Source organism: Triturus cristatus, chromosome 3_2 (genome assembly GCF_964204655.1).
Source record: "Triturus cristatus chromosome 3_2, aTriCri1.1, whole genome shotgun sequence".
Taxonomy (NCBI): domain Eukaryota; kingdom Metazoa; phylum Chordata; class Amphibia; order Caudata; family Salamandridae; genus Triturus; species Triturus cristatus.
The window spans coordinates 588981890-589009054 of NC_140584.1; the positions used below are offsets into that span (position 1 = coordinate 588981890).

At 41.8% G+C, this 27165-nt stretch overlaps 1 protein-coding gene across 1 annotated transcript in view; it reads right to left on the reverse strand.

Moving 5' to 3' along the window:
• Positions 1-6586, reverse strand: part of TSSK3 (testis specific serine kinase 3) — a 291753-nt gene extending 285167 nt beyond the window's left edge. Inside the window, exon 1 of the mRNA XM_085648397.1 lies at positions 6278-6586. Coding sequence (XP_085504523.1) covers positions 6278-6422 — 145 coding nt within the window. The 5' untranslated portion in view covers positions 6423-6586. The remainder of the gene's footprint in view (positions 1-6277) is intronic.
• Between the last annotated feature and the right edge of the window lie 20579 nt (positions 6587-27165).

Here is a 27165-nt window from a genome sequence, read left to right on the forward strand (position 1 = left end):
AACGTTTACTGCTTTAACCATTAGGAAAGACAATAGTAGCAACGAGAGTTGCACCTACTGTACAAGCGGGCATGGACCCAACAGATGGAGCATCCAGTCTCCTCCAAACCATCTGCTGAGAACGCCCAGGAACACCGCACTTAATTGCATCAGCCCCTTGAGTATCGAGATTCAAAGCGCGCTTGCACTAAGGTCTAGCCTGCTCCAGACATTTGGTTAGGACGAATAACATACTGCATCTTTTGGTCCAATTCAAGCAGAAGGGCCATAATCAAGGCCCCTGAATGTTACCCAAACCTCACGTTGCCACCCGCCAAGCTTTGATTTTCACTAGGTGGAGGACAGTGCTGAAAGCAAAGAGCCACTTTGAACTATACTGAATAACACTGACCACATCACAGGGATATCCCGAACTGTCAACATGACTAATTACCTTTTCTTTTTTAACGCAAATATGTTTTTACTGAAGTGGCATTTTCTAAAATGTTCTTATTGCACTGGCACTTTACTACATTACCACTCTGCTGGCAACAAGGATCAACTTACTGCACTGTAAAATAGGCTGTCTAACTGAACTCATACTTTATTTTAACTTTGCTGCTGCTGTCTTAGTATGCTTTTTACTGATGGATTTATTGTCTTAATACGTATGAACTTTACCTTTTTTTTTATTAACTGAACTCTTGTCTACATTTGTAAATGTTTTAAATAACCATGTACAATAAAGTGTTACTGTGCAGAGATCAGTGGATAGAGGGGACAAATCTACATATAATCTATTCCTCAAGGCACCATTGGGCCTTCGATGAACTCTTTCAAGCTAATCCATTAACTGACCTGATAGTCGCCTTTTGAGTGTTAAAAAGGACTCTAAACACAATATATTCAGGTGTATGTTTTGATCATGGATTGAAAATGTTTTATGGTATGACACCAATCCCCCCTTTTCTTGTCTTATTTGTTGTACTACAAAGTGATGCCTTCTTTCATGAGACAAGATGATCTTATTTAAAAAGATGATGTAAATGATTTGACATGGCAAATTAATTGACACACAGGATTAATGTAATGTTTTGTGTACGTGTATTAATTGATAGTGAGTGGGGGCGGTTCTGTATTACTTGGTATTTATTGATCCCTCCGCCACTTAGGCTTCAGAGGATCAAACCCTTGAATGTTTCATGGTCCTTAGTGTGTGCAAAGGCACCCACTAAAATAGAACATAGTGTTGATCAACACAAGACATTGAAACAAGAATAGCCTTTGTCCTTTAAGTTATATACCCTTTTGGTCTCTGTGGATTACAAAGAAGACTCTCTGGTCTTAACCCTGAAGGGGATTCCTCAAATATTACAGAACAAATAGAAGCAAAAAAACTGATCCGTTTAAAGAAAAAACAGATATGCACCCACTTACATGAAGAAGTGCTCCTAGAGCACCTAAGAAATGGCACCATTCCAATGGGACTACAAGCAGGCAATGTACCAGTGATCTTCATAGAGGATCCAGAGTACCTTGGGGACTTCAGCTGTATAGGGACGAAATGCTCTAGAGACTAAATGGTTTTATCAATCAAAACACCAGAAAGGATAAGTAAAAAACTACTAGAACACATAAAAGAACTTGAAGAAGCCATAAAAACAAATTCTGCAATTACTGATGCCAAAGGTCTATTATCTAGAATTGAAAAAGACATTGGAGATTTTAAGAAAAGAAATGAAAACTTAAAAAAGAGACTCCAAAGCGACATCATCAACTCCTCAAAAAAACTACTCTATCCATATCTGAAGAAAGATTTCTACAATCAGGGGAATACTACGCCTCTCTTACAATACCAAGGTAGAAGTCTTAGAAAATTAATCTCTTTTTCAGACAGTTCGTCATACTCTGACATAAATACTAGCAACTCAGAACCATCAACCAGTACATCCGAAGGCCCTACACTAGGTCGTTCTTTATGACCAGGACCCAAGAGGAGGACAGGCCACAGATGGATGAACTCCAGACAAGGAACAGGGGAAATAGCGACCAGACGTCAAGTGTACAGATGGGGGAGCGACAATTGATACCAATCTATAATTTGTCAAAAAGAACACTGGATGAAAATTAACAGGTATTGATCAAAGGCATGTTACTTGTGCCAACAGAAAAACTGGATATGGCACAAACGCATCTTCAAGTGATACAGTTTTTCCAGAAAATGAGACTCAAAATGTTTCTTCTCTGAGGATAAAAAGATAACTTCAAATTGATTTTCAGGTTGGAGAAAACCATCCAATTTTTCCCCCCCAACCACTACCATGCCTGTAGAAGTGGTTGCCTTTGAAAAAGTGATTTTACAAGAACTAGACCAAATGGATTTAAAAAGGAGATGTACGAACTGCAATCTCCACTGGGAAGTAATAGAGCGACTACAAAAGGATGAGGAAATAATCATAAACCCTGGGGATAAAGGCAGAGCCATTGTTATAGTGTATCGTCCAAAATACGAGCAAGAAATACTCCAACAAATATAACAAGAATCACACTATAGAAGAACACAGGGAGATCCAACTCCATCAATTAGAGAAGAAGTCAATAAAGTGATTGAAAGGGGAGTGTCAGGTGGAGGCTGATAGAAAAAGAGAAAACATTCCTGATAAATAAACATCCACACCGGTAATATACATCCTCCCTAAGCTCCATAAGGACCCTGAAAACCCACTGGGTTGACCTATAATTTCAAGAATAAATTTAATACTGGAACATCTTGCAAAATATGTGAACGTCTTCCTCAAACCACTAATTTCATCAAATCCCAAGCGATCTAAAAGACAACACAGATATGCTTAACAAGTTACAACAAATAACTTTGATGAAGAAATGGCTCTCCTTGTAAATCTAGACATTACAAGCCTGTGTACAAATATTCCTCAAGAAGTAGGCCTGGAAGCAACGGAATACTTCCTTGAAACGAGACCACAACCACATGAAGTACCATCATTGTTCATATTGGAATTAGCATTAATTTGCCTAAAGTGGAATTTTTTATTCAATAAAAACTTTGATATACAAGTGAAAGGAACTGTAATTGGGCGTCCCTTCGCCCCAGAGATGGAAGTCATGTTTATGGCAAAATTTGAGGAAAGATGGATCTATGGGGAGAACCCATTTAAGAATAACATCACAACGAGGAAGCGATTCATAGATGACATCTTCTTGATTTGGTGTGGAGAAGTGGATGGTTTGACAACTTTTGTGGAGTGGTTGAACAATAGAACACAGGATATTTGAGAGCTCAAGTCATCAGAGGAACCTCAAGGATAATCTTCCATATAGCCAATTTTTAATGATACGAAGAAACTGTACAAAAAAGGATGGGTTATTTTTCAATGCGAATCAACTTGTTCAAAAACTGCAAGCAAGAGGATACCCATATAAACTAAAAAGAGGGATATCCTCTTTGAGTCCACCCAGAAAAAAGAATCAAATCAATTGGTGTGTGTCACGACATTCAGTTCTACTACAACAGAGATTTAAAAAATAATATGTAAACACTGGAGAATAGTATAATGTCTAAAACCATTCCTGGACCTTCCACTATTTGCCCTAAAAAGAAACAAGAATATAAGGACAAACTAGTCCACTCAAACACAGATAAAAAGACCCAAGCAAAACCTCTGGAGCCTTATAGGGCTACCACCAGTAGTTGTCCATCATAAGTGCGGCAACTGCGTGTTATGCGAAACGACTACTGAAGAAAGTGTATTCTCTCAGAAAACATTGAAATTAGACATAATGAGTTTACCAACTGCAGATCTAAGAATGTGGTATATGACATACTATGTCCATGCAGTGAGATCTATTTTGGTCAGACAATTCAAGAAATAAGGCATAGGATCAGCCAACACAAATCCAGAATACAATGTCATACATTGTCAGCTCCATTAGTTAATACTTTTCTACAAACTGGGCATAAGGTGTCTGACCTACAATGGACGATATTAAGACAAACAAAATCAGGCAATAAGAGGTCCTTGTTAAGAAAAAAAGCGTTCATGATCATGAACCTCCACTCAGTAGAAACAGGGCTTAATGAAATGTCAGAAATTAGACCATTTAAAATAACCATATTATAACAGCCTACATTTGTTAAGGATATCAAAAAACAGTTCAATGTGCAGCACATGTTATGACTGGGAATGACATGTTGATATCTCCCTCTGTAACAACTTGGGATGCGTGACTACAGTAACAGATAAACAATTACACTGGAGCAGTATGTGAGCAATAGTATGCTCAAGTTATAAGAGATACTACAATTCCCAACACCCTTCAGGATAACCAGAAGGAACTCCAGCAACATGTGCATGCCCAAGGAGAACACTGAAACTGATCAAACCGATGTCAGGAAGAGGAAGTGAAGATAAGGGATGAGACAGACAGAGCTGAACAAAAACCACGAAAGGAAGGATTGTACTGAATGCAATGAAATTCACTGGAAGGTATAAATTAGATAATCAAATGCCACCTTAAGCAACTGAACCGCAATTTCTTGTAAAACGCTATGTTTTCCCTCCACAATATCCACCAGTAAGCTCCATCCTCAACACTTAAAATTAGGACCATTAGGTGAGAGATCGAGAAAGTTTATTCTCCAGCACTTTGGGAAATCACGCATTCAGTACGAGAAGTGTACAAATGGGTGACAATATTCGATAGCATAAAAGCAGCACTCTATGATAAGATAACATTTTCACATGTCGCACAATGTTGCTATTAACATCATTAAGTCACGCCTTTGGAGCGCAGCTTTATACAAAGACATTTATTGTTAAACTGGGAAGTAAATTAATGTTGTTGCTCAATATCCGTAATGTAGAACATAATGTTCCGCCCCCCTACATTGCGGGAACAAAAAATGTAAATTGAGTTGTACTGCATTATATCTCATAATATGTAGTAATTACAGCTGCAATTGGTTTTGTGTAAACAAATGAATAAAGATTATTAAAAAAAAAAAAAAAAGTCACACCTTTGGAGTAGCATTCCCTTTCCTTGGAATGCATCACAAACATGCTGCTTTTAAATATCCACTAGCCATTTTTGCATGAGTGTGTTACCAAACACGACAAGTACACAGAGGCTCTACGACTTGAGAAAATCTACACAGAGGTGTACAAAGATTTATAAGATGTGTTTGATTGGGTAAATGCTTTTGAATATGTTGTCCTTACCCCCTGTGATTATTTCACATAAAGTCCATACCCGATTAATAAAGCGAAGCCCTGATGATTACCTCATATAAAATAAGTTTGACGTTAATATTTGTTGAGGTCGAAACGCGTCAGCAAACATGGCATGAGGAAACTTTGAATGGCCCCTCATGCATAAGGGAAAGGATCAAGTGATGTCAAAAAAGAATTGATTGAAACAAGTGGAGAGAGGGGACAAATCTACATACAATATATTCAATGCATCACTGGGCCTTCAATGAACTCCTCCAAGCTAACCCATTAACTGACCTTATGGATAGTCGCCTTGTGAGTGTAAAAAAGGACTAAACACAATCTATTTAGGTGTATGTTTTGATCATGGTAAGTGTTTTTTGATGTGGCAATTAGTTCTTGGGTGTAGGAAACCCCCCCCCTTTTTTGCTTGTCTTATTTCTTGTACTGTAAAGTGTTGTCCTGTTTTATGAGACGAGGCAATCCTTTTTAAAAAGACGATGTAAAGAATTTGACAGAAAATCAATAATACATATTGACACACAGGATTAAAGTACTGCTTTGTGCATGTGTATTAATTTATAGCGAGTTGAGGTCTGTTGTGTATTGCTTGATATTTATTGATCCCTCCCCCACTTAGGCTTTATAGGATCAAACCCCTGAATGTTTCATGGTTAAATTAATTTGTATCATCTCTTCTAGTATAAACATGTCCATCTTGTATGCCGCAAGCATATCACAGCTGTAGAATGGTTGCGAGAGGTGGTTTAGTGTTAGGGTTAATATGGTTATGCTAAAACATTAGAGGGGTCAAGGCTGGCTGGGCACCATTTGTGTGTGAGGTGTGTAGTTTTAAGTTATTCCCAAGAGATTGGTTTTAAGGTGTGACATTCCATTGGAGAGTGTGGGCTCTTTTAGACTTGATAATTGTGAGACTATCAACCACCAAGTGTGATGGCGAGTGGCAATGGGACAGTTATCTGGACCATGTGCTCATGACCCAAGTAGCAGTCCTAAACTAGTGGTGTCTTTTAGCCCCATGATTTAACTGGCCTAGAGCATTCTCTTACCTTCCGGCCCCCGCTTCTTATCTATTATTTTGATAGCAACTTTGAACTGGTGCTTCTTGGAATATGCCTCCTTGACCTTGGAGTAGGTCCCTTCACCCAGAGTCTTGCCCAGACGGTATCCCCTTCCCAGCAGAAAGGCCTCCATGATGCCTGGTCAGCAACCTCTAGTGCTCCCAGTCTGGCCTCCAGTGCTCCCAGTAGGCTGAGCATGTCACCTAGATCCTTCTAAAGCGCCATGTCCGAAGATTTGAGGCTTGGCGGTTGAAACCTTACCATCTCTGGTTTGGCTGCACTGTCCTGGGAAAGGCTGTGGGGAGAGGAGGAGGAGGGGGCATAAAATGTTCAAATTGCAGCTACCTTTATGATGTAATTTGCTGCTGCAGACACACCAGTGGCAGCAAAGAAAGCAGCTGAGATATGGCCTTGCTTAAATTATATATATCTATATATATATATAGTTTTGGTCTATTTTAGCCTTATTTTTGTGAAAGTATCTAAGGCTCGCGGCTACACTCATGACTAGGATGTCATGAGTGGGTTAATTATAGTTTGCTTTGTGTTATTTTCGGCTATTATACGATTAGGTCAGAAAACAATTAGTCTTCTTTACCCATAAGACAGGTGTTCTCAGATTGTAACTTCTAAAACTAGGAATAACATATTTGATGATAGTTCTTCTTTAACAACTGATTTACCATTCTATATCTCAAATCTTATCAGATGGCACACTACATATTTTTTGATTTAAACACTACATATGACATGACAGTCTGATAAGCATCGTCGGCAGTTAAGGTTTGGCATATGGAATCCAACTCCTATGACAGGAAGATGTGTGGCCTAGCGATTTGAGATGCTGGCCTTGGAACCTAAGTTCCAATCCGGCTTCGGCTCTAGGCCCACATCGAATGGTTCTGAGCTTAAATGTGTGTAAAATGTATTTGTGTAAATCCCCACTTGATACGACCTACGATCACCTCCCAGACCTCTGTGTCATGTAGCCTTTGGCTGCTTAAACAGCTAGGTTTGCCCTATATAAATAAATACACACACACACACACACAACTTTTGGACTGTACCAGCAAATAATACTGTTGGCCACAAATTAAGTTTCTGCAAGTGTGTTTGTATTTTCATTTACCTAATGTCTCGCCTACAGTGGGGAACACTGGTACAAATATTTGAAAAAACGCAGAGGGCAAAAACCATCTCATATCCACTATTAATTTATGAGGGCATTAACAATCTCAAAATACAAGAGGGTGTTTTTTTTTTTTTACCTCCATGCCATTCTTATTATATATATATAACCCCATGATGTTAAAGGAGTGGGCAACCAACAATTTAGAGGCTTCGACGAATATGGTAATAATTCTAATAAAATATGCTGAAATTGACAGAGAAAGAATATTAAAAGAAATAGAAGATGTCAATGCTTTATTGGAAAAAAATGCCAACGAAAAAAATGCCAACAAAGAACAAATAAAGAAAGGACGCGAAGAAATTCAATCCAGGCTGAACAAACATGAGGAAACTATAAAAGAAAGAAAAATCTACAAGTTTGCAAGAGATAAAAACGATTATGAAACTGGACGAGTGTTCACCTTTTCAAAGAAATTTGATAACATAAAACGTAGAGCACTTACAAGTGACAACGGTGAAATCACCACAGCATCGGTTTCTCATATGCAAACTAGTGAGAATTTTTCCTCAGTTGAATCAAGCAACGTGGATAGTAGTGTTGGATCAGATGACAATATGGGTCGCAAAACTTCTCAAATTCCCACCAATTTTGCACCAGGGGAAGAATTATCTTTTTTAGTCGAGGACCGCCGGCAAACTCTGAGACCCCGCAACCAAACAATGGGTCAAGAAGCACAAAGAATCAACGGAGGAAACAGAGGCGGAAAAGGAAATTACAGAGGAAGAGGCAAGAAGAACTACAGCAACCGAAAATAAACAAGGTAAATAGTGATGGTGTGGACAATACTGTGATTAACTTATCAGAAATAACTTTATCAACTGCTGAACAGCAACTGTTATCTCTAGGTTTATCATTCTGTCCAGCTAGCTGTTTTAAATACACACAAACCAGAGTGGATGTTTTCAAGTTTATCCGCAAGTTAAAGCTAAAGAAACATTTCCATCTGAAAAGTGCAGTGAATACTGCAGCACAAATTAGGACATCACAAATATTTTCAAATCTACAAGCTTCAGATGTAGATACGTTATTAACAGCACATTCTTTGATAAACGACAACAGTCCTACAGGGATTTCTACACAAGATAACCTTAATGAAACTGGCATTGTGTGTAATATTCCAGCAAATAGTCCGTTCAAGCCTCCATCTACATTTTACCCTATGATGCCAAAGGATGCGATTGATGTTTTTAGTGACTGTATGATTGAAGATCTCAAAAAACTGAATTGCAATGTTCTTAAACAGAATAAGCGCTTTAATTATTCTCAACAGCAATACATTAAACTTATACATAAGTTACAGAAACACATGGAAGTCATAATAAACAAAGCGGACAAAGGCGGCAATATTGTTTTGTGGCCTAGATCTCTATACTTAGAAGAAGCATGGCGACATTTGAATGATGCCAGTTGCTACAGGAAAGCAAGCTTCCAGGAATTGCGCCAAATAAAGGAAAAAGTATTTGTTGAACTAACGCAATGGAAACGAGTGGGGTTACTAACTAAAAATGAACAAAAATTTTTAAAAAATGATCACCCTATGACTCCCATTTTATATTTTATCCCTAAAGTGCATAAGAACACTATACCAGTACCAGGCAGACCTATTATATCGGCACAGAGGAGTCTACTGGAAGCGATGTCAAAATATGTAGACTAATTTTTACATGAATCTGTGGAGAGCCTGCCATCGTATATAAGGGATACTGGACACTTTTTATCTAAGTTGAAAAATGTCAAATGGGACAATGATTGTTATTTAATTGTAATGGACATATGTTCACTGTATACTAGTATTAACCATAGTGATGGTATTAATGCAGTTCGTTACTACCTCAACAAAAGAAGTATACATATGTATGAGCATAACAAAATGATTGAAAAAATGATCACCACTTGTTTAACCAATAACTATTTCCTATTCAACAAGGAAGTATTCCAACAGTTGCGCGGTGTGGCTATGGGAGCATGCTTCTCCCCCAGTTACGCATGTTTACATGTGGGCTGGTGGGAGGAGCATGTTCTAATGGCCACCCATAAATTGGTATATGAACAACATGTGCTCCATTGGTGGAGATTTATTGATGATGTTTGTTTAATTTGGAAAGGTACCATGGAGTCTGCCAATACCTTTGTTGAGGAAATCAATGACAATACATTAAATCTTAAGTTCACTTCCAATATTAGCAACACCATAGTACAATTCCTGGATGTTGAAATCTTTATTAGAGACGGGACTTTGCACACTAGATTGCACAGAAAAGCAACAGCCGGGAACTCTGTATTACACGCCACAAGTTCTCATCCTCGCCATCTTATTCGTAGTATCCCCTATGGGGAATTTTTAAGAATCAAACGGATCTGCAGCCATGAGGATGATTTAATAGCCTGTCAAAAAGATACATTTGAGAGATTTTTAAATAGGGGCTATGCGGCTTCCGATTTACATTCAGCTCAAGACAAGGCTAATAATACAGCCCTGGTGGCATATCATCAAACTACTCATGAGGCCCAAGAAGTATCAAGGATTGGCAACGATGATAGGGGTTCCTCTATCTTAGAACCTATGAATAACATCAGATTGATAACTAACTATTGTAGACAAGAAAGGCAAGTACGCAAAATTCTTTATAAAAATTGGCCAATAGTTAGGACAGACATTACTATGTCGCAGATTCTGCCAGAACTCCCCCTCTTGACTTTTAGAAGGGCTCCCTCAATGAGGGATGCTCTAGTCAGAAATAGCCCTGAGGTGGTGACCTCCAATATTTGGTTAACAGCTAGAAATGGTTTTTTTAAATGTAGTTCTTGTCGTGCTTGTAAGTTTGGCAAAAATGTAACAGAATATGTCACGGCATTCAGTCCTAATCCAGTTAAAATTAAAGGACATCTAACTTGCAGAACTGAATATGCAATCTACATTTTAGAATGCACCTGCCACTTACTATATGTAGGCAGTACAAAGTTGCAAGTTTTTAACAGGATTTTACAACACTTGAGAGCTGTGGTCAATTCCGACCCAACATATCCTGTAGCGCGTCATTTAAAATTGGTACATAAGAACAACCTCAATGACCTCAGTTACTATGTTATTAGTACAATACCTAAAAATATTAGAGGGGGAAACAGGGAGAAAAGTTTGAGACAAGCAGAGTCTGAATTCATCATGTTATTAGATACAAAGATGCCAAATGGGTTGAATAACAATGAAGATTTGCATAACTTTTTATAATGATCTAATGATGTTGAGGAATTGATTGGTTCCTGGTTTATTTTAACTGACGTTTTATCCTTAATTTTACCATATTTTATCTAGGGATCTAGATTTTATTTGGTTTTATGGGATTTTAAAGTTAGTTTTAAACCATCAAATTTTATCTATTTTAGACATCATGTTAGTTGTGCAATCATATGTGATTTCTTGCTGCAACGCTTTGAAGTTGATGAACTTATATGTTCCTATAGCGCCAATTGGCAGTTTTTATATCTTATTTTTGTATTTAATTCTAATGTGAAAATATTTTGATTTCCTTACCTCATTAGAGATTATCAATATGATCAATTCTGAAGAAGACAAGGCGTGTATCTGTATGAACATTGCATTCCAGATCTCTTGAAAAATGGATAAATGACAGAAGAATGTTTCATAAGCTGCTGTGTACTTTATATTGATTTATTAAGTTTTTGTTATCATGCACTTTAAAAATAGCACGTTATTTTGCACGATTTTGCACCATTGCTCATAACTACCGCCAAATTGCCTATTATATTTATTTGGACGTGTGTGGGTTTGTTTTGAAAAATACATTATGTATATAGTATTATAAAATAATTTTGCTGATTAGCAATAACGCCAGTCAATGTATGTTAAAAGGAATGTATTAGACATTTTAGATAGAATCAGCACTAACGGATAAATTATTTTCCTTTTCAATGAAGTCGGACATTTGTGAATTGTGATTTATGAACATTTTTTCGTAATAGTTAATCAGATTGTTCACAAATAGATACAACTTCATAAAGCATTGTATGCTCAATATTAGAACAGCAACGTTAGATTAGGAAATGAGCATACAGGAACACTATGTTCTAATTCGACAAATGTTTTCTCATACTGACCGTGGTGATAAATTGTATTTATTTCCTTGTATGTAATGTTGATTGACGTAATGTGCTAGCGTTTGGAAGTATATAAGCATTTACCTGTATACATGGCATAACACGCAGTCCTATGTTTATGTTAACTCGTAAACTGTGTAGGCAATTATCTAAGCGGCAAAATTATTGGTTACCTTATATAAAGTCAATCATTGGTCCTGCGCGTCATGTGATCAAGACTGCCGTGGGCAGTCGAAACGCGTCAGGCTGAGCACTTGCGTGAGACTTTTATGCACTTTGCACTTTAATCTGCTGAAATAAAAGGAATTACTCTCCACATCGTGGTCCGTACCTGCTTGTTGGATCTTATTATGGATTGTTCCAGGATTTTGGCTTTCATATGTATATATATATATATAATATGTATTATTCATCTTAGGGGCCATTATTATTCTCAGGGGGCATTTACTTTCTCCAAAGGCTTGAGAAATGTCATCCCACCTACGGGATATAAAGACTAGGTCCAAGGCCAGGTTTAAATTGCTATCATTTAGGTAAAACAGTGATATCCTAATCGCAGCTGGATAAATCAGTCATTTCTAAATTTCACCTGAATATTCTGTCTGGCAGTTCAGCAGAACAAGGCTTCTATTTAAAAGCATTAAAATAACCCATGTAAATACAGTTAAACTGATGGACATCCAGATGGGTATATATTAAACAAGCATTGGCAAAGCCAACAGGTCTCGCCTATACAAGAGCTATTGGCGTTTGCAATGTGTTTTTGTGATGTTGCTTACCAGTGTGGCTGCTGTTCATCATGGCTAAACATTAGTGATGTGGAGTGTCATAGAGTGGAGTGGGAGAGTAGAGTGCCATAGATTGGATTTGTTGGAGTACAGTGTCGTAGAGTGGAGTCGAGGGAGTAGGGTGTCCTAGAGTTGGGTAAGTGGCAGAGAGTGCTCTAAGGGGCAGTGGCGTGGAGTGGAGTGGCATGAGTGGGAATAAGGTTGAGTGGGTTGGAGTGGATTGAGGAAGTATGGGTGGATTGGATTTGATTATGGTGTGGTAGGGTGGACTGGATTGCAGAAGAGTGGGGTGGATTTGAGTGGATGGATTGAAACAGGATGAGGTGGATTGGAGTGGGGTCGATTCGATAGAGGTGGGTGCACTGGATTGAAGTGATAGGACTACGGTGGAGTGGATTGGATTGGGGCGAGTCGGATTGAGGTGGGGTTTGGTGTATTGGAGTTGGGTGAATTGGAGTGGAGTGGGGTGAACTGGAGTGGGGTGGATTAGATTGCACTGGAGTGGGGTGGGGAGGATTGGAGGGTGGATTGGGGTAAAGTGGGTGGGGTGGATTGGGGTAAGTTTGAGTGGGGTGGACTTGGCTGCAATGAGTGGGGTGGGATGGATAGGGGAGGAATGGATTGGATTGGGGTGGATTGGAGTGGGGTGGATTGGAGTGGGGTGGGATGGATTGGGGTGGGGTGTGGTAAGTTGGATTGGGGTGAGGTGGGGTGGATTGCAGTGGGTGGACTGCATTGAACTGGAGTGAATTGAGTAGGGTAAATTGGATTGAGTGGGGTGGATTAGGCTGGGTGGGTTGGACTGGAGTGGGATGGAACAGATTGAGTGGGTGGACTGAATTGGAGTGGATTGGATTGGTGGGGACTGGCTTGAGGTGGGGTGCAATTGGATTGAGGAGGATTGGGATGGGGTGGGTTTTTTGGAGTGGGTTGCAGTGGGGTAGGTTGGATTGGAGTGGACTGGACTGGATTAGAGTGTGGTGGATTGGACTCGAATGGGGTGAGTTGGACTGGAGTGGGTTGGGTTGGATTGGACTGGAGTGGGGAGGACTGAAGTGGATTGAATTGGATTTGTGTGAAGAGGAGTGGGGTGGATGTTATTGGGGTGGGGTGGAGTAAGGTGGTTTGAGAGGGGTGGATTGGAGTGGGGTGGTTTAAGGTGGACTGGAATGGACTACAGTGGGGTGGATTATGGTGAATTGAATTGGGGTAGGATGGACTGGGGTGGGGTGCATGGATTGGATTGGAATGTGTGGGCTGGATGAATTTGAATAGAGTAGGGTAGACTCAGCTGAGGTGGGGTGGATTGGACTGGGGTAGAATAGAGTGGATTGGAGTGGGGTGGATTGGAAAAGAATATGGTGGACTGGAATAGAGTGGGTGGAGTGGGTTGACTGGATTGGAGAGGGGTTGGGTGGACAAGATGGGGTGTTTTGAAGTGGGGTGGACTGGAGTGGGGTGGATTGGGATGGGGTTGGTTAGTTGGATTGGGATGGATTAGAATGGTGAGGATTGCATTGAAATGGGTGGATTGCATTGAGGTGGGGTGGAATGGATTGGAGTGAACTGGATTGAGTGGGGTGAATTGGATTGAGTGGGGTGAATTGGATTAGAAAAAGGTAAACTTGGATTCGAGATGGGTGAGTGGGGTGAATTGGATTAGAGTGCGGTGGATTGGATTAGTGAGGTGGATTGGATTCAGTGGGGTGGACTGGAGTGACATGCAGTGGAGTGAAGTGGATTGGATTCAGGGGGGTAGATTGGATTGAGTGGGTTGGATTTGTTTGGATTGGGGTGACTTGGTTTGGAGTGGATTGGATTCAGGTTGATTGTATAGGGGTGGATTGGATTGAGGTGGGGTGGGGTGGACTGGAGTGAGTTGGGTTAAAGTGGGGTGGATTGCAGTGGGGTGGATTGGAGAGGGGGTGGATTAGAGTCGAGTGGACTGAAATTGGGTGGACTGGACTGGAGTGGGTTATATTGGAAAGGAGTGGATTGGGTTGGACGGGAGTGGGTTGGATTGGACTGAAGTGGGGTGAGGTGGATGAAGGTGATTTGGAGTGGTGTGGATTGGATTGGAGTGGGGTGCATTAAGGTGGACTGTACTGGGGAGGATTGAGACAGATTAGATTGGAGTTGGATAAAATGGGGTGGGTGGATTGGAATGGGTTGGATTGGAGTGGGTTTAATTGGGGGGGTTTGATTGGAGTAACTGGAACGGGGTGGATTGGACTGCAGTGGGTTGAATTGAAGTGGGGTGGATTGGACTGGAGGGGGGTGGATTGGATGGAGAGGGGTGGATTGGATGGAGAGGGGTGGATTTGAGTGGGGTGGAGTGGGATAGGGTGGGTGGACTGGATTTGGGTGAGGTGGATTTGAGTGGTGGAGATTGGGCTGGAATGGATCTGTTTGGGGTGGTTTGCATTGGAATAGGGTTAAGTGGGGTGGATTGGACTGGAGTGGGGTGGGTTGAACTGGAGTGGGGTGGATTGGACTGGACTGGGGTGGGTGGATTGGACTGGAGAGGGGTGGATTGGATTGGATTGGATTTGGGTGAGGTGGATTGGAGTGGGATAGATTTATTGGATTGGTGCGGGGTAGATTGGATTGGAGTGGGGCGGATTGGGAATGGGTGAAGTGGGATGGAGTGGGGTGGACTAGTTTGTGGTGAGACAGATTGGGGTGAGGTAGATTGGAGTGGGGCGGATTGGATTGGAGTGGGATGGACTGGGATGCACTGAATTTGAGTTGGGTGCATTGGATTGGAGTGGGGAGCATTGGATTGGGGAGCATTGGATTGGAGTGGGGAGCATTGAATTGGAGTGGGGCAGATAGTTTTGGATTAGCGTGGGGCAGATAGTTTTGGACTGGAGTGGTGCAGATTGTTTTGTTTTGGAGTGGGACGGATTGTTTTGGATTGGATTTGGGCAGATTGTTTTGGATTGGAGTGGGGCAGATTGTATTGGATTGGGGTGAGGCACATTGTATTGGGGCAGATTGTTTTGGATTGGAGTGGGTCATATTGTTTTGGATTGGAATGAGGCTGATTGTTTTGGATTGAAGCAGATTGTTTTGGATTGGAATAGGGCTGATTGTTTTGAATTGGGCAGATTGTTTCGGATTTGGGTGGGGCAGATTGTTTTGGATTGGGATGGGGCAGATTGTTTTGGATTGGGATGGGGCAGATTGTTTTGGATTGGGGTGGGGCAGATTGTTTTGGATTGGGGTGGGGCAGATAGTTTTGGATTGGAGCATATTGCTTTAGATTGGAGTGGGGCAGATTGTTTTGGATTGAGTGGGGGCAGATTGGAGTGGGGCAGATTGTTTTAGATTAGTGTGAGGAAGATTGTTTTGTATTGGAGTGGGGCCGATTGTTTTGGATTGGAGTGAGGCAGATTGTTTTAGATTGGAGTGGAGCAAATTGTTTTGGATTGAAGTAGGGCAGATTGTTCTGGATTGTGGTGGGGCAGATTGAAGTGGGGCAGATTGTTTTGGATCGGAGTGGGTCATAATGGAGTTGGGCATATTGTTTTGGACTGGAGTGCGGCAGATTGCTTTGTATTGGAGTGGCGTAGATTGCTTTGGGTTGGAGTGGGGCAGGTTGCTTTGGATTGGAGTGGGGTAGGTTGCTATGGATTGGAGTGGGGCAGGTTGCTTTGGATTGGAGTGGGGTAGGTTGCTATGGATTGGAGTGGGGCAGGTTGCTTTGGATTGGAGTGGGGCAGATTGAAGTGGGACAGATTAATATGTATAGGAGTTGGGCAGATTGTTTTGGATTGAAGTGGGGCAGATTGTTTTGGGTTGGAGTGGGGCAGACTGTGGGACGCATTGATTTGTATTGGAGTGGGACACATTGATTTGTGTTGGAGTGGGGCAGATTGTTTTGGAGTGTAACAGATTGGAGTGGGGCAGTTTGGAGTGGGGTGAGTTGAATTGGAGTGGGCTAGACTGGATTGGTGTGGGAAGGATTGGAGTGGGGAAGATTGGAGTCGGTGAGGTGAATTGAATTGAGCTAGATTGGACTAGTGTAGGGAGGATTGGAGTAGAGCAGATTTTTGGGATTGGAGCGGGACAGATTGTTTTGAAGCGTGGCAGATTGGGTGGTGTGGATTGGAGTGGGGCAGACTGTTTTGGATTGGAGTGGGGCAGAATGTTTTGAATTGGAGTGGGGCAGAATGTTTTGGATTGGAGGGTGAGGATTGCAGTGGGGCACATTGTTTTGGATTGGAATGAGGCACATTGGAATGGAGCAGATTGTTGTGGATTGGAGTGAGGCTGATTGTTTTGGATTGGAGTGGGGCAGATTGTTTTGGATTGGAGTGAAGCAGGCAGTTTTGGATTGGAACAGATTGTTTTAGATTGGAGTGGGGCAGATTGTTTTGATTTGGAGTGGGGCAGATTGTTTGAGGTTAGAATGAGGCAGATTGTTTTCTACTGGAGTGGGGCCGATTGTTTTGGGGCAGTTTGTTGTGGATTGGAGGGGGGCTGATTGTTTTGGATTGGAGTCAAGTCAAGTCAAAGAGATTTATTAAGCGCACATATCACCTGAAGGTCTCATGGCGCTAGCGTAAAAACTCCACTGGGGCTGAAAGGTCAGATGAAATAGAGCCGTCGTTATGGATGATTAAATAACCAAGTTTTTAATTCCCTGCCGAATAGCTTGTGATCTGTGATGGAGAGGAGCTGTGATGGAAGTTTATTCCAAAAAGCAGGTGCCAGGAAGGAGAAAGATCTAGCGCCATTCCTAACAGTGCGGATTCTACGAGGGGTAAGAAGAAATTTGGTACTTGACCTAAGCGCCCTATTAGGCTGATACCAGCTGAGTTTTTTGGCAAAGTAGCTTGGCCCATTTCCATAAATGTTCTTGTGAACCAGACAGAAAACCTTGAAGTGGATTTGCTTCCTAATGGTCAGACTGGACACTGATGGAGACCTTGATGGGAGGTTTAGTATGAGTCTGGCAGCAGTATTTTGCAAGACTTGAAGCCTAGAATAAAGCTCCTCGTTAATGGAGGCCAACAGGGGATTTCCATAGTCGATGCGACTTATGATTAGTCCCTGGACAAGTGGTTTCCTTGATTCGATTGGAATCCATTTAAACATTTTGCGTAGGTTGCGCATTATTCCATAAAAGGTACTGATTATATCATTTATATGGCTTTTCATTGACAACTGATTATCAATCATCATTCCGAGGTTCCGCACCACAGGCTTGGGAGATGGACAAGGACCTAGGCTCTGGGGCCACCAGCCATTGGACCAAAATTTGTGTGCCTTACCAAAAAGAATGACCTCTGTCTTACTACCATTAAGCTGGAGGTGGTTGGTATGCATCCAGTTGTCGATGTGGGTCATACAATTTTTGAAACGGAGCCTCATGTCAGTGGGATTGGGGCCTACTGGGTGTCGTCAGCATATGACACCACATCAAAACTGTAGGACATGATCACTTTTGCCAGAGGTGTCACATAAAGAATAAAGAGCATGAGACTTAAGATGGAGCCTTGAGGGACTCCCATTTTTACTGGTCGACTGCTGTTAAAGGGTTGAGTCAGAGTGGTACTTTATTAAAGAACAATTTTAAGCATCAAATGTCAATGTAAATCATGCAATTTTGAAAGTTTAAAAATCACGGCAAATGCAGAGGAGAGAAAAAAGAGACAGTTTCACGATATAATAGGCATTATAGCCTCAGCCAAGGCCAAAGATGTTAGAGATGGCTGTGGGAGACCACACACGCGTCATGACCCAAGGGTTCATTTGTGCGAGGTAGTCCGCCGAATGGACTGAAGAGCAGATCCTTTATACTCTTTTAATGAGGAACTATTAACCACAGAATCATAACATTATCAGGTGACCGCAGAACATGACACACTTTGGTCACTTCGCGGAAATTTTAGGAAAACAGAAGTGACACTACATTACAAAAGTTTACCAAACGGTCACTTGATCGTAAATCATAATGAAATTGAACATTTATCGAACATAATTTGTGTCACTTCTCTGAAACATTTTTTAAGAAAGCAGAAGAATACAGAAGGTGGAAAATCCCAGTTGGCCCCCACTCCTACTCTTGGCCAATTGTGTTCTTCTAAATGACAGACACACCCTGTTCTTGCTACATCTTGATGTTCATAAAGATGTACATCTGTGTATACAGGAGGGCAAGGGGCCTACTGCCTCCTAGACGCTCAATGCAGTGTGGACAATTTTAACACAAACCCCGTCTGTGGGCTGGCAGGGACAATTGAGACGCTTATGCTTCAGATGTGGACAGAATGGGTCTGGGGCACTATATGGTAAAAACTAGACCCTGCTACATTCACTCCTCTTGTTCATTCTTAAACAAAACTCTTACAGTATACCTTACAGGCCCTCCTTCTAGTTGGTGTATCCCAGGGGTGTCATTCACATTGGAACATTGGCTCTCCTTCGTCTTCCTTAACTCTATATACTCTCCTTCAGGTATGTCAATGAGGGATGTATATGGTGTCTATGTAGGTGATGGTGGATCCATATTTAAATCCCATCTCAGTTAGCATCTACTAGTGGTGAGTTGGGAGCTACTGACCTGGCACCGGGTAGTGGTAGCAGGCTTCATTGAATATAAATAAATAAATAAATAAATATATATATATATATATATATATATATATATATATATATATATATATATATATATATATTATATTATCTACTGGCGGTCGCCAGTAGATAGTTATAGTTAGGACCCTGTTTCCATAGGAAATCCGCAACATTCTATTTGGAATAACTTTGGCGCCGGTCGACGAATCCTCGCAAAATTTTCAAAATAGGTGGGGCGCTCCGCTCCGCTCCTACCCTGAAAGTCTCGGGGGGATTCGTCAAGCGGGGGCTGAGAAAAAAGGGGGGTCCCAAAACGCGTTTTTCCCATGCATTTTTCCATAGGACCTTTAGACACAGCTACAGCCCGAACGGCTGAACAGAGTTACTTGAAATTTGGCAGAGAGGTAGTCCTCAGGTCAAGGAAGTGCCTTTTGTAGGTTTGGTGTAAATCTGTTCAGTAGATCCTGAGAAAATAGCATTTAAATCAATATATATATCTGTGGCAGCTTACGGTGCGCTTACCGTGCGCTTACGGTAAGCTTACCGTACGCGTACGGTGACGTGCGCGAGCGCGATTCTGATTGGCTGTTAGATCTAAGTAAACATTCGAATCGGTCGAAACCAGGAAGCGGCGGCCGCCATTTTCTCTCTCGCACTCTGAGTGAGGCAGCAAAAACAAAGGCAAAAAACATCTAAAGGGGCAATGTATTCAGTTCCTAACCACCTAGCATTGATGTTGGTGTCCCCAAAGAACCCCCAAGGCCAAAAATTCAATTTTTTTCGAAAAATCGCCGATTACGCTTACCGTACGCGTACGGTAAAAATTTATAAACAAAAACAAACTATCCACACTATCCCCACCCCGTGTGCAAAATGTGCCCGAAGGGCAGCTTTTGTGCATGGCATATATCCTCTAAATGAAAATATAAATGATTACCTTTCACAACGAAGTGCATAATATGTCCTCCATGTGCGCACGGTGCGCGAAGCGCATCGTGCGTACATGGCCCATCCCGCTTAACGTGGGCACGCGCGCACGGAACGAACTGCGTTAACTGGGCGCGCACGCCACGAATGGCGTAAAGTAACTTAGCATTTAAAAAACCGTACAAATTCACTGAAAAAACCATAGGTTTCACACACGTTATAGTTAGGAATTAGCATTTAAAAAACCTTGCAAATTCACTGAAAAAACCATAGGTTTCACACATGTTATAGTTAGCGGAAATTTTAATCATAAAAAACCATTGAAATTCCCCCGTTATAGTTAGTGCAGGCAACTATAACTCACGCAACCGCAATCCTCTGCTGATGCTAATACTGTATTTAGACACTTATTTGCCCATGTCTTCTTCTATTAATTTTTAGCTATACATATATTGCAAATATTTTTTTTTCATAAAGACACATATGTCATCAGCAGAGGATTGCGGTCGCGTGAGTTATAGTTGCCTGCACTAACTATAACGGGGGAATTTCAATGGATTTTATGATTAAAAATTCCGCTAACTATAACATGTGTGAAACCTATGGTTTTTTCAGTGAATATATATATATATATATATATATATATATACCGGGTAGTGGTAGCAGGCTTCATTGAAAATAAATAAATAAATATATATATATATTTATATATGTTTAACAACGAGATCCTTGAAATGAAAGCGCACTCGTCTGCTGTTGGAAATTCACATCCCTTTATTCTTAAGAAAACCGGCAACTTGCATCCAGAGATATTGGGACTGCCTTACGCGTTTCGAAGCCAGCAGGCTTCTTGTTCACAGGCTGATGAAAAATGTTTGCAGAGCGCAGGAAACATGATAGCCACAAGCCAATTGCACTTCAATTACCCTCCGGTGGGCCTCTCAGGTGAGTTTTTCCTTAACTGCATGTTGGGACTTGTAGTGTCCTGCGTGCATCTGCGCCATTTAAAATCATTACAAATCGAAAATATTTACCCTTCAGTGGGCCTCCAAAAGCATATTGCACAGTTAGTTTTCAGTTCCCTTCAAAGTACAGCAGTCACCGCTTCGTGGGTTGGAAAGGTTCTGACCCTGCGGCCCCTCCTTTTGTGTGATGGTGGTGGTGCAGCTTTCTCTGGCAGGACAGCCAGTATTAATGTTTAACAACGAGATCCTTGAAATGAAAGCGCACTCGTCTGCTGTTGGAAATTCACATCCCTTTATTCTTAAGAAAACCGGCAACTTGCATCCAGAGATATTGGGACTGCCTTACGCGTTTCGAAGCCAGCAGGCTTCTTGTTCACAGGCTGATGAAAAATGTTTGCAGAGCGCAGGAAACATGATAGCCACAAGCCAATTGCACTTCAATTACCCTCCGGTGGGCCTCTCAGGTGAGTTTTTCCTTAACTGCATGTTGGGACTTGTAGTGTCCTGCGTGCATCTGCGCCATTTAAAATCATTACAAATCGAAAATATTTACCCTTCAGTGGGCCTATAACATGTGTGAAACCTATGGTTTTTTAAGTGAATTTGCAAGGTTTTTTAAATGCTAATTTCTAACTATAACGTGTGTGAAACCTATGGTTTTTTCAGTGAATTTGTACGGTTTTTTAAATGCTAATTTATGTATTTATTTAAAGTTTTTTCACCGTGCGCGTAAATATATATATATATATATATATATATATATATATTTATATACTCTTTCCGAATGTTCCTTATTCCTACATGATTCATACCTGCTAATTTACTATCAGTATTTCTAGCCAAATGACGGAATAACTGCACAGTACAACAGAGGAGCATCTGCAAAAACTTTTAGAATGGCAGACAGCAATGAAGGTATCTAATCAAAGTTCAACCAATCAGTGACTGTGTCTGCTATGGCACCTCCTCCGGCAAGCATTTTCTTTTCTATGTTGTTCTAGTCCTCAATGGCCTTGGGGATGGAGCCATTTTCTTCATCATTGGCAATGTGCAGCACAGACTCCCCATCCGGATACATACCCTCTTCTTGATATTTTTTTAAGATATCTGGACCCTGTTCAATAGGCGGAACTCCTTCGGTATGTCTTAGGAGGCTGTCCACCCATAGTACCCAGCATACTGCCAATGTCTTTGGAGCAAGGTAACAGACCAGAGATGGGCATGGATGCTGCACCACGGGCTTGAGAGATGGACAAGGACCTAGGCTCTGGGGCCACCAGTCATTCGACCAAAATTCGTGTGCCTTACCAAAAAGAATGACCTCTGTCTTACTACCATTAAGCTGGAGATGGTTGGTATGCATCCAGTTGTCAATGTGGGTCATACAATTTTTGAAAGGGAGCCTCGTGTCGGTGGGATCGGGGCCTAGGGTGATCAGTAACTGGGTGTTGTCAGCATATGACACCATATCAAAACTGTAGGACCTGATCAATTTGGCCAGAGGTGTCACATAAAGATTAAAGAGCATGGGACTTAAGATGGAGCCTTGAGGGACTCCCATTATTACTCCCATTTTTACTGGGAGCTACCAGCCTACTGGCCTTCAGAAAAGGCCTTAAAACCTGGCTGTTTACCCAGTAGCTTGTTTTTTCTTGGATGTATTTGTCTGGCTTTTGGTCCTTTTGTCTTTTTAACGTCGTTATGTTATTGTGTTGCAGTCCTCCTTCTCCAAAAGCGCCGGGACACTCTTTTTGAGTAGCCGTGCGCTATACAAAAGAATAAATAACATAACATAACATAACATAACATAACTGGCCGACTGCAGGAGACCAAGGTGCCCACTTGTACGGTGGTGGTTTGGTCAGTTAGACAATTTCTAAGCCAGTCCAGGGCCAAACCCCTGACACCCATCTCCCAGAGCCGTTGTTCTAAAATGTTATGGGAGTTGGTGTCAAAAGCGGCCGACAGATCCAACAGGACAAGCATAGCTGACTGGGCCAGTCTTATATTGTCGCCAACCTCCAATAAGCGAGGTTTCAGGGCTATGGGCAGACCTGAACTCCAACTGTGAAGGATACAGCAATCCATGGCTCTCCAGATGGGTGGTAAGCTGCTTGTTGACCAAGTCAAGTACCTTTCCAAACTAGGGAAGCAAAGAAATTGGGCGTAATTGCTAGTTATCTTGGGGTCAGCAGAAGGTTTTTTGAGAATGGGCTTAACCCTTGCTGCTTTCCATCTAACAGGGACTGCTGCTTGTGCTAATGACATATTAAATAAGTAAATAAGGTTTCTGAGGAGCAATGGGGCAATGGTTAAAAAGAAACGGGATCTGCTGGGGAACCCGACTTGATCTTCGCCAGGGCCGTTGAAACTTCATCTGAAGTAAATGCAGTGAACTCTTCTAAGAGGGGAATGGTGGGGTTGAAGTTGATGTCAGAATCATTGTCAGGATTTTTAATATCATGGTGCGCAAAAGAAATATGAATAGTATTGATTACTTTTACATAAAAAGTGGATAGCGTGTCTACCCATTCTTGCAAAGAAGGGTTACAAGGCTGAACGAGGGGAGGATTGGTAAATTCCTTTGGTATTTTGTAAAGCTCCTTATAGGAATTGGCAGCTTTGTTGATCCTGTTAATGAGATACAATTTTTTGGCAAGTTTAATATTATCTAAGTAACCTCAATGGATGAGTTTATACATTTGTCGATCTACAATACTTTTGGTTTTTCTCCATTTACGTTCAGCGTTCCTAGTGGAGAGTTTTTCAATTTTCAATGATTCTGTAAACCAGGGTGATACCCTAGGCTTAAGCTTGACCTTTGACAGGGGGGTCAATGTGTTGAAGGCCAGTGTGATTGCGACCTCAAAGGTTGTTGCTGCATGATCGATATTCTCGGTGCATGATAAAGACGGGGGGCTAAAATGGACTGAAAAGTGGAAGGAGTGACTTTCCGCCAAGGCCTTCTCCATGTGGGTTCACTGCTAGGGTCATTTTTGGTGGTGACTATTGGTAGGGAAAATTTCAGCAGGTTATGATTGGACCAGAGCAAAAGGGAGAGGGGACTCCACTCTGACACTGGCTGTGTTGGTAAACAAAAGATCAAGAGTGTGACCTGCCGAATGGGTAAGTCCCATCACCATTTGAACTATTCCCAGTGTATTCAGATTAGTAATCAGTTGACTTGTGTCAGGGTCTGAGTGCAGTTTCGCATGATAGTTAAAATACCCAGTGAGGAGAAAATTGTCAGCTCCTAGTACATGTGGGGCGATTGTCTCGAGCAGGTGGTTTATAAAATTGGCTTTCGGGCAGGGGGGTCTGTGCACTAGGGCACCTCTCCAGGCTCCCTTACATTGTCTTTCAACTCTAAAAATGCACAATTCGAACCTTTCTGTGGTGATGGTCTCTAGTATGGTAATCGCAAGTCCGGCCCTGGTGGCTATTGCAATACCTCCTCCTCTCCTGTCGTTTCTATCTAGTCTGGTTAGATGGTATTCAGGAGGGAACGCGGATGCCACATCAGGGGAGGCATTTTTATGGAGCCAAGTTTCAGTAATGATACAAATATCTGGCTTTTCTATATCGAGAAGGCTCCATATTTCTAGTGCGTGTTTGGGAATTGAACGGGCATTAAAGTAAAGTCTGTAATGTTCTTTACCCGGGATTCGAGGAGTAGGACTGACTCATTGAGATTAGTTTCAGTGTCTCCTTTGGGAGTAACTATAGGCACAGGGGTAGCCAGGAGGCCCCCGGGTACGGTGGCAGTGTGGAGTTTATTTAATAACTTAAGCTCTTGGCTTGAATAATGGAGTTTTGCCATTGCCTGCACTGGACAGAGCTGGAGTTACCTGTAAAAGGTAAAAAAAATCGGGCAGGGGTCCTGGCGGCGGGCAGCGGTCGGTGGTGCGCGGATGGGCGCAGACGGACTTGCCTTTGGCTGCATTTGTGCTACTGGGATTTTCGTACCAGACTGATGCCGGCTCAACACATTGCGGATTTACTCTCCTGTGTGCCTGCCTCAAACAACTGTTCCCAGCAGCAGCATCCTTACTGCTTATCCTTAGAACATCTCTTGCACCCAGGGCTTTAAGTGGGATGTAAAAACTGGGGGGTCTCTCAAAGGGGCGTGGCCAATGTAATGAAGGGCATGGCTTAAAAACACAGAAGCCAAAAATCTGTGCTTAGCATAGTGTGCCACCCGACTTGTATTTTGGTGTTTCTGTCATAAGATATATGATACAACAAGTAACATCATACCTACACCAAATAAGGACTATTGGCTTTGTCAATGTTTGTTAGTTGCATAAAATAAATAAGCAGCAACTATGGCTTGTAGATAATATTGAAAAAGCTTCCACTGAAAGCCCCAGTGACACCACGACAATGTTGCTGCTCCTGCGTTTCAAAAAAGAGAAGGAAAATCCAGAGAGAAAATGACTTTCTTTAAAGGCTTTCCCTTCTCTTACAACGCTCACCTGGCATGATGTAACTTCTCCACTAGTGAGAAGAGCAGTGTGAGCAGCGCACATCGATGTGCCTGCTGTCGCTGCAGTCCGGACAAAAACTGCCCAATAGAGACCCATTTCGAGGCCCCTTTAAAAAAACTGCCAGTGCTCAGACCTGGTGAGATCCGGCCCACTTAAAGCCCTGCTTGGACCTTCTCTGGACTTCCCTTCCAGAGACCTCCAAACGTAGTCCACCAGACATATGGATGCGTCCTGACTCGGCCTGACCCATTAGGGACCCCGCACGTCTACGACTGCGACTTCTGTCTCGACCTATGCCACTGTCATAAATATAAGAGTAACCTAGTCCTGATGATGGCCTAAACATATCAACAGGCCAAAACGCCATTGACATTTACAGCGAAAATTACGGCGCTGTTTATTCGAGGAGACCCATTTTGAATTTCCTTGTATATAATAACATTCACTGTTTGGGTATCTCTACAATGTAAATGTCATTACCAACTGCTTTTTTATTGTGCCCCTTCCTGTCGCTGTATGTATATAATGTATGTATATATATATATAATATTTATTAAGCGCAACAAACACCCCATGGGTACCCTGGCGTTGCAATATGTAATTTAGAGGACTAATATTAATTAGAGAGGCAACAGAGGGAATGAGCAGTACACAAAGGACAGAGTCAAATTCTAGGAATTAACCATGTCTTAATCCTTTTCTGAACAGCAGCAGGGAATTACATTGTCTGATATCAGGTGGCAGCTCGTTCCACAGCCTTGCAGCAGCAATGCTGAAAGCACATCCACCCATTCTGACCCTATTAAACCTAGGAACTGTCGCCAAACAGGCCGAAGAAGAGCGGAGATGACGAGTGGGGATGTACCAAGATAATTTTTCTTGCATAGATTTCGGTCCAGAGCCATGCAAGGCCTTGAACACTATACATAAGGACTTAAACTGTACTCTCTGCAACACTGGCAGCCAGTGTAGCTCGGCCAAGCATTTTGAGGCAGAAAAGTCTCGCGATTTGGCCAGAGCCAATTTTGCCGCCATGTTTTGAACCCACTGCAAACGTTGGAACAGATATTTAGGAGAGTCCAGCAGCAGGGCATTACAATAGTCAAGGCGACTTAAGATCGTGCCCTGCTTTACTAATGCTCTGACCGAGAAGGGCAACAATGGAAGAATCTTTCTCAAGGCTCTAATCAACCTAAAACAACACCCCGCCGTTTTATTCACTTGTGCCTCCAGGGTCAAATTAGCACCAAACTGAACTCCCAAATTACGGACCGTACTGGCCGGGACCAAAGGGAGGAAGTACCTAGTGGCCAGAAATTATGGGGGAGAGGTAGAGGCACCTTCCCTACTGCGCAGTGCACTATTTCAGTTTTTTCAGAATTGAATTGTAGGAAATTCAGCCATAGCCATTGCGCAGTATCACGCATACAAGCATGAAAATCCTCAAACGCTGAAGGTTGGGTGCCATCCAAAGATAAAATAATCTGGGTATCATCATCTGTACATACTTCATAATGTGTCACTTGCGTAGTTCACTATTTCACGAGCACTTGTGCACAGTATCCCACAGGATACATGCCATTTAATGTAACGCAGTGCTGTTCTCATACATGTTTAAATATATGAAGTTATTTATAACAAATATATGTAGTTACCAAAAACCAGAATTTATGTTGTCACATTGAATTATTTGTCGCCCTGTTTTCTCCTTCTGCTTCTAGCAACTTATTGTGCTACATGTGTTTTGGGTGTTTGGGTGCTTAACCCCGTAAGTGCTGAGGACTCCCAATCATCTGTTTTTGCAGTTTTCAAAGTA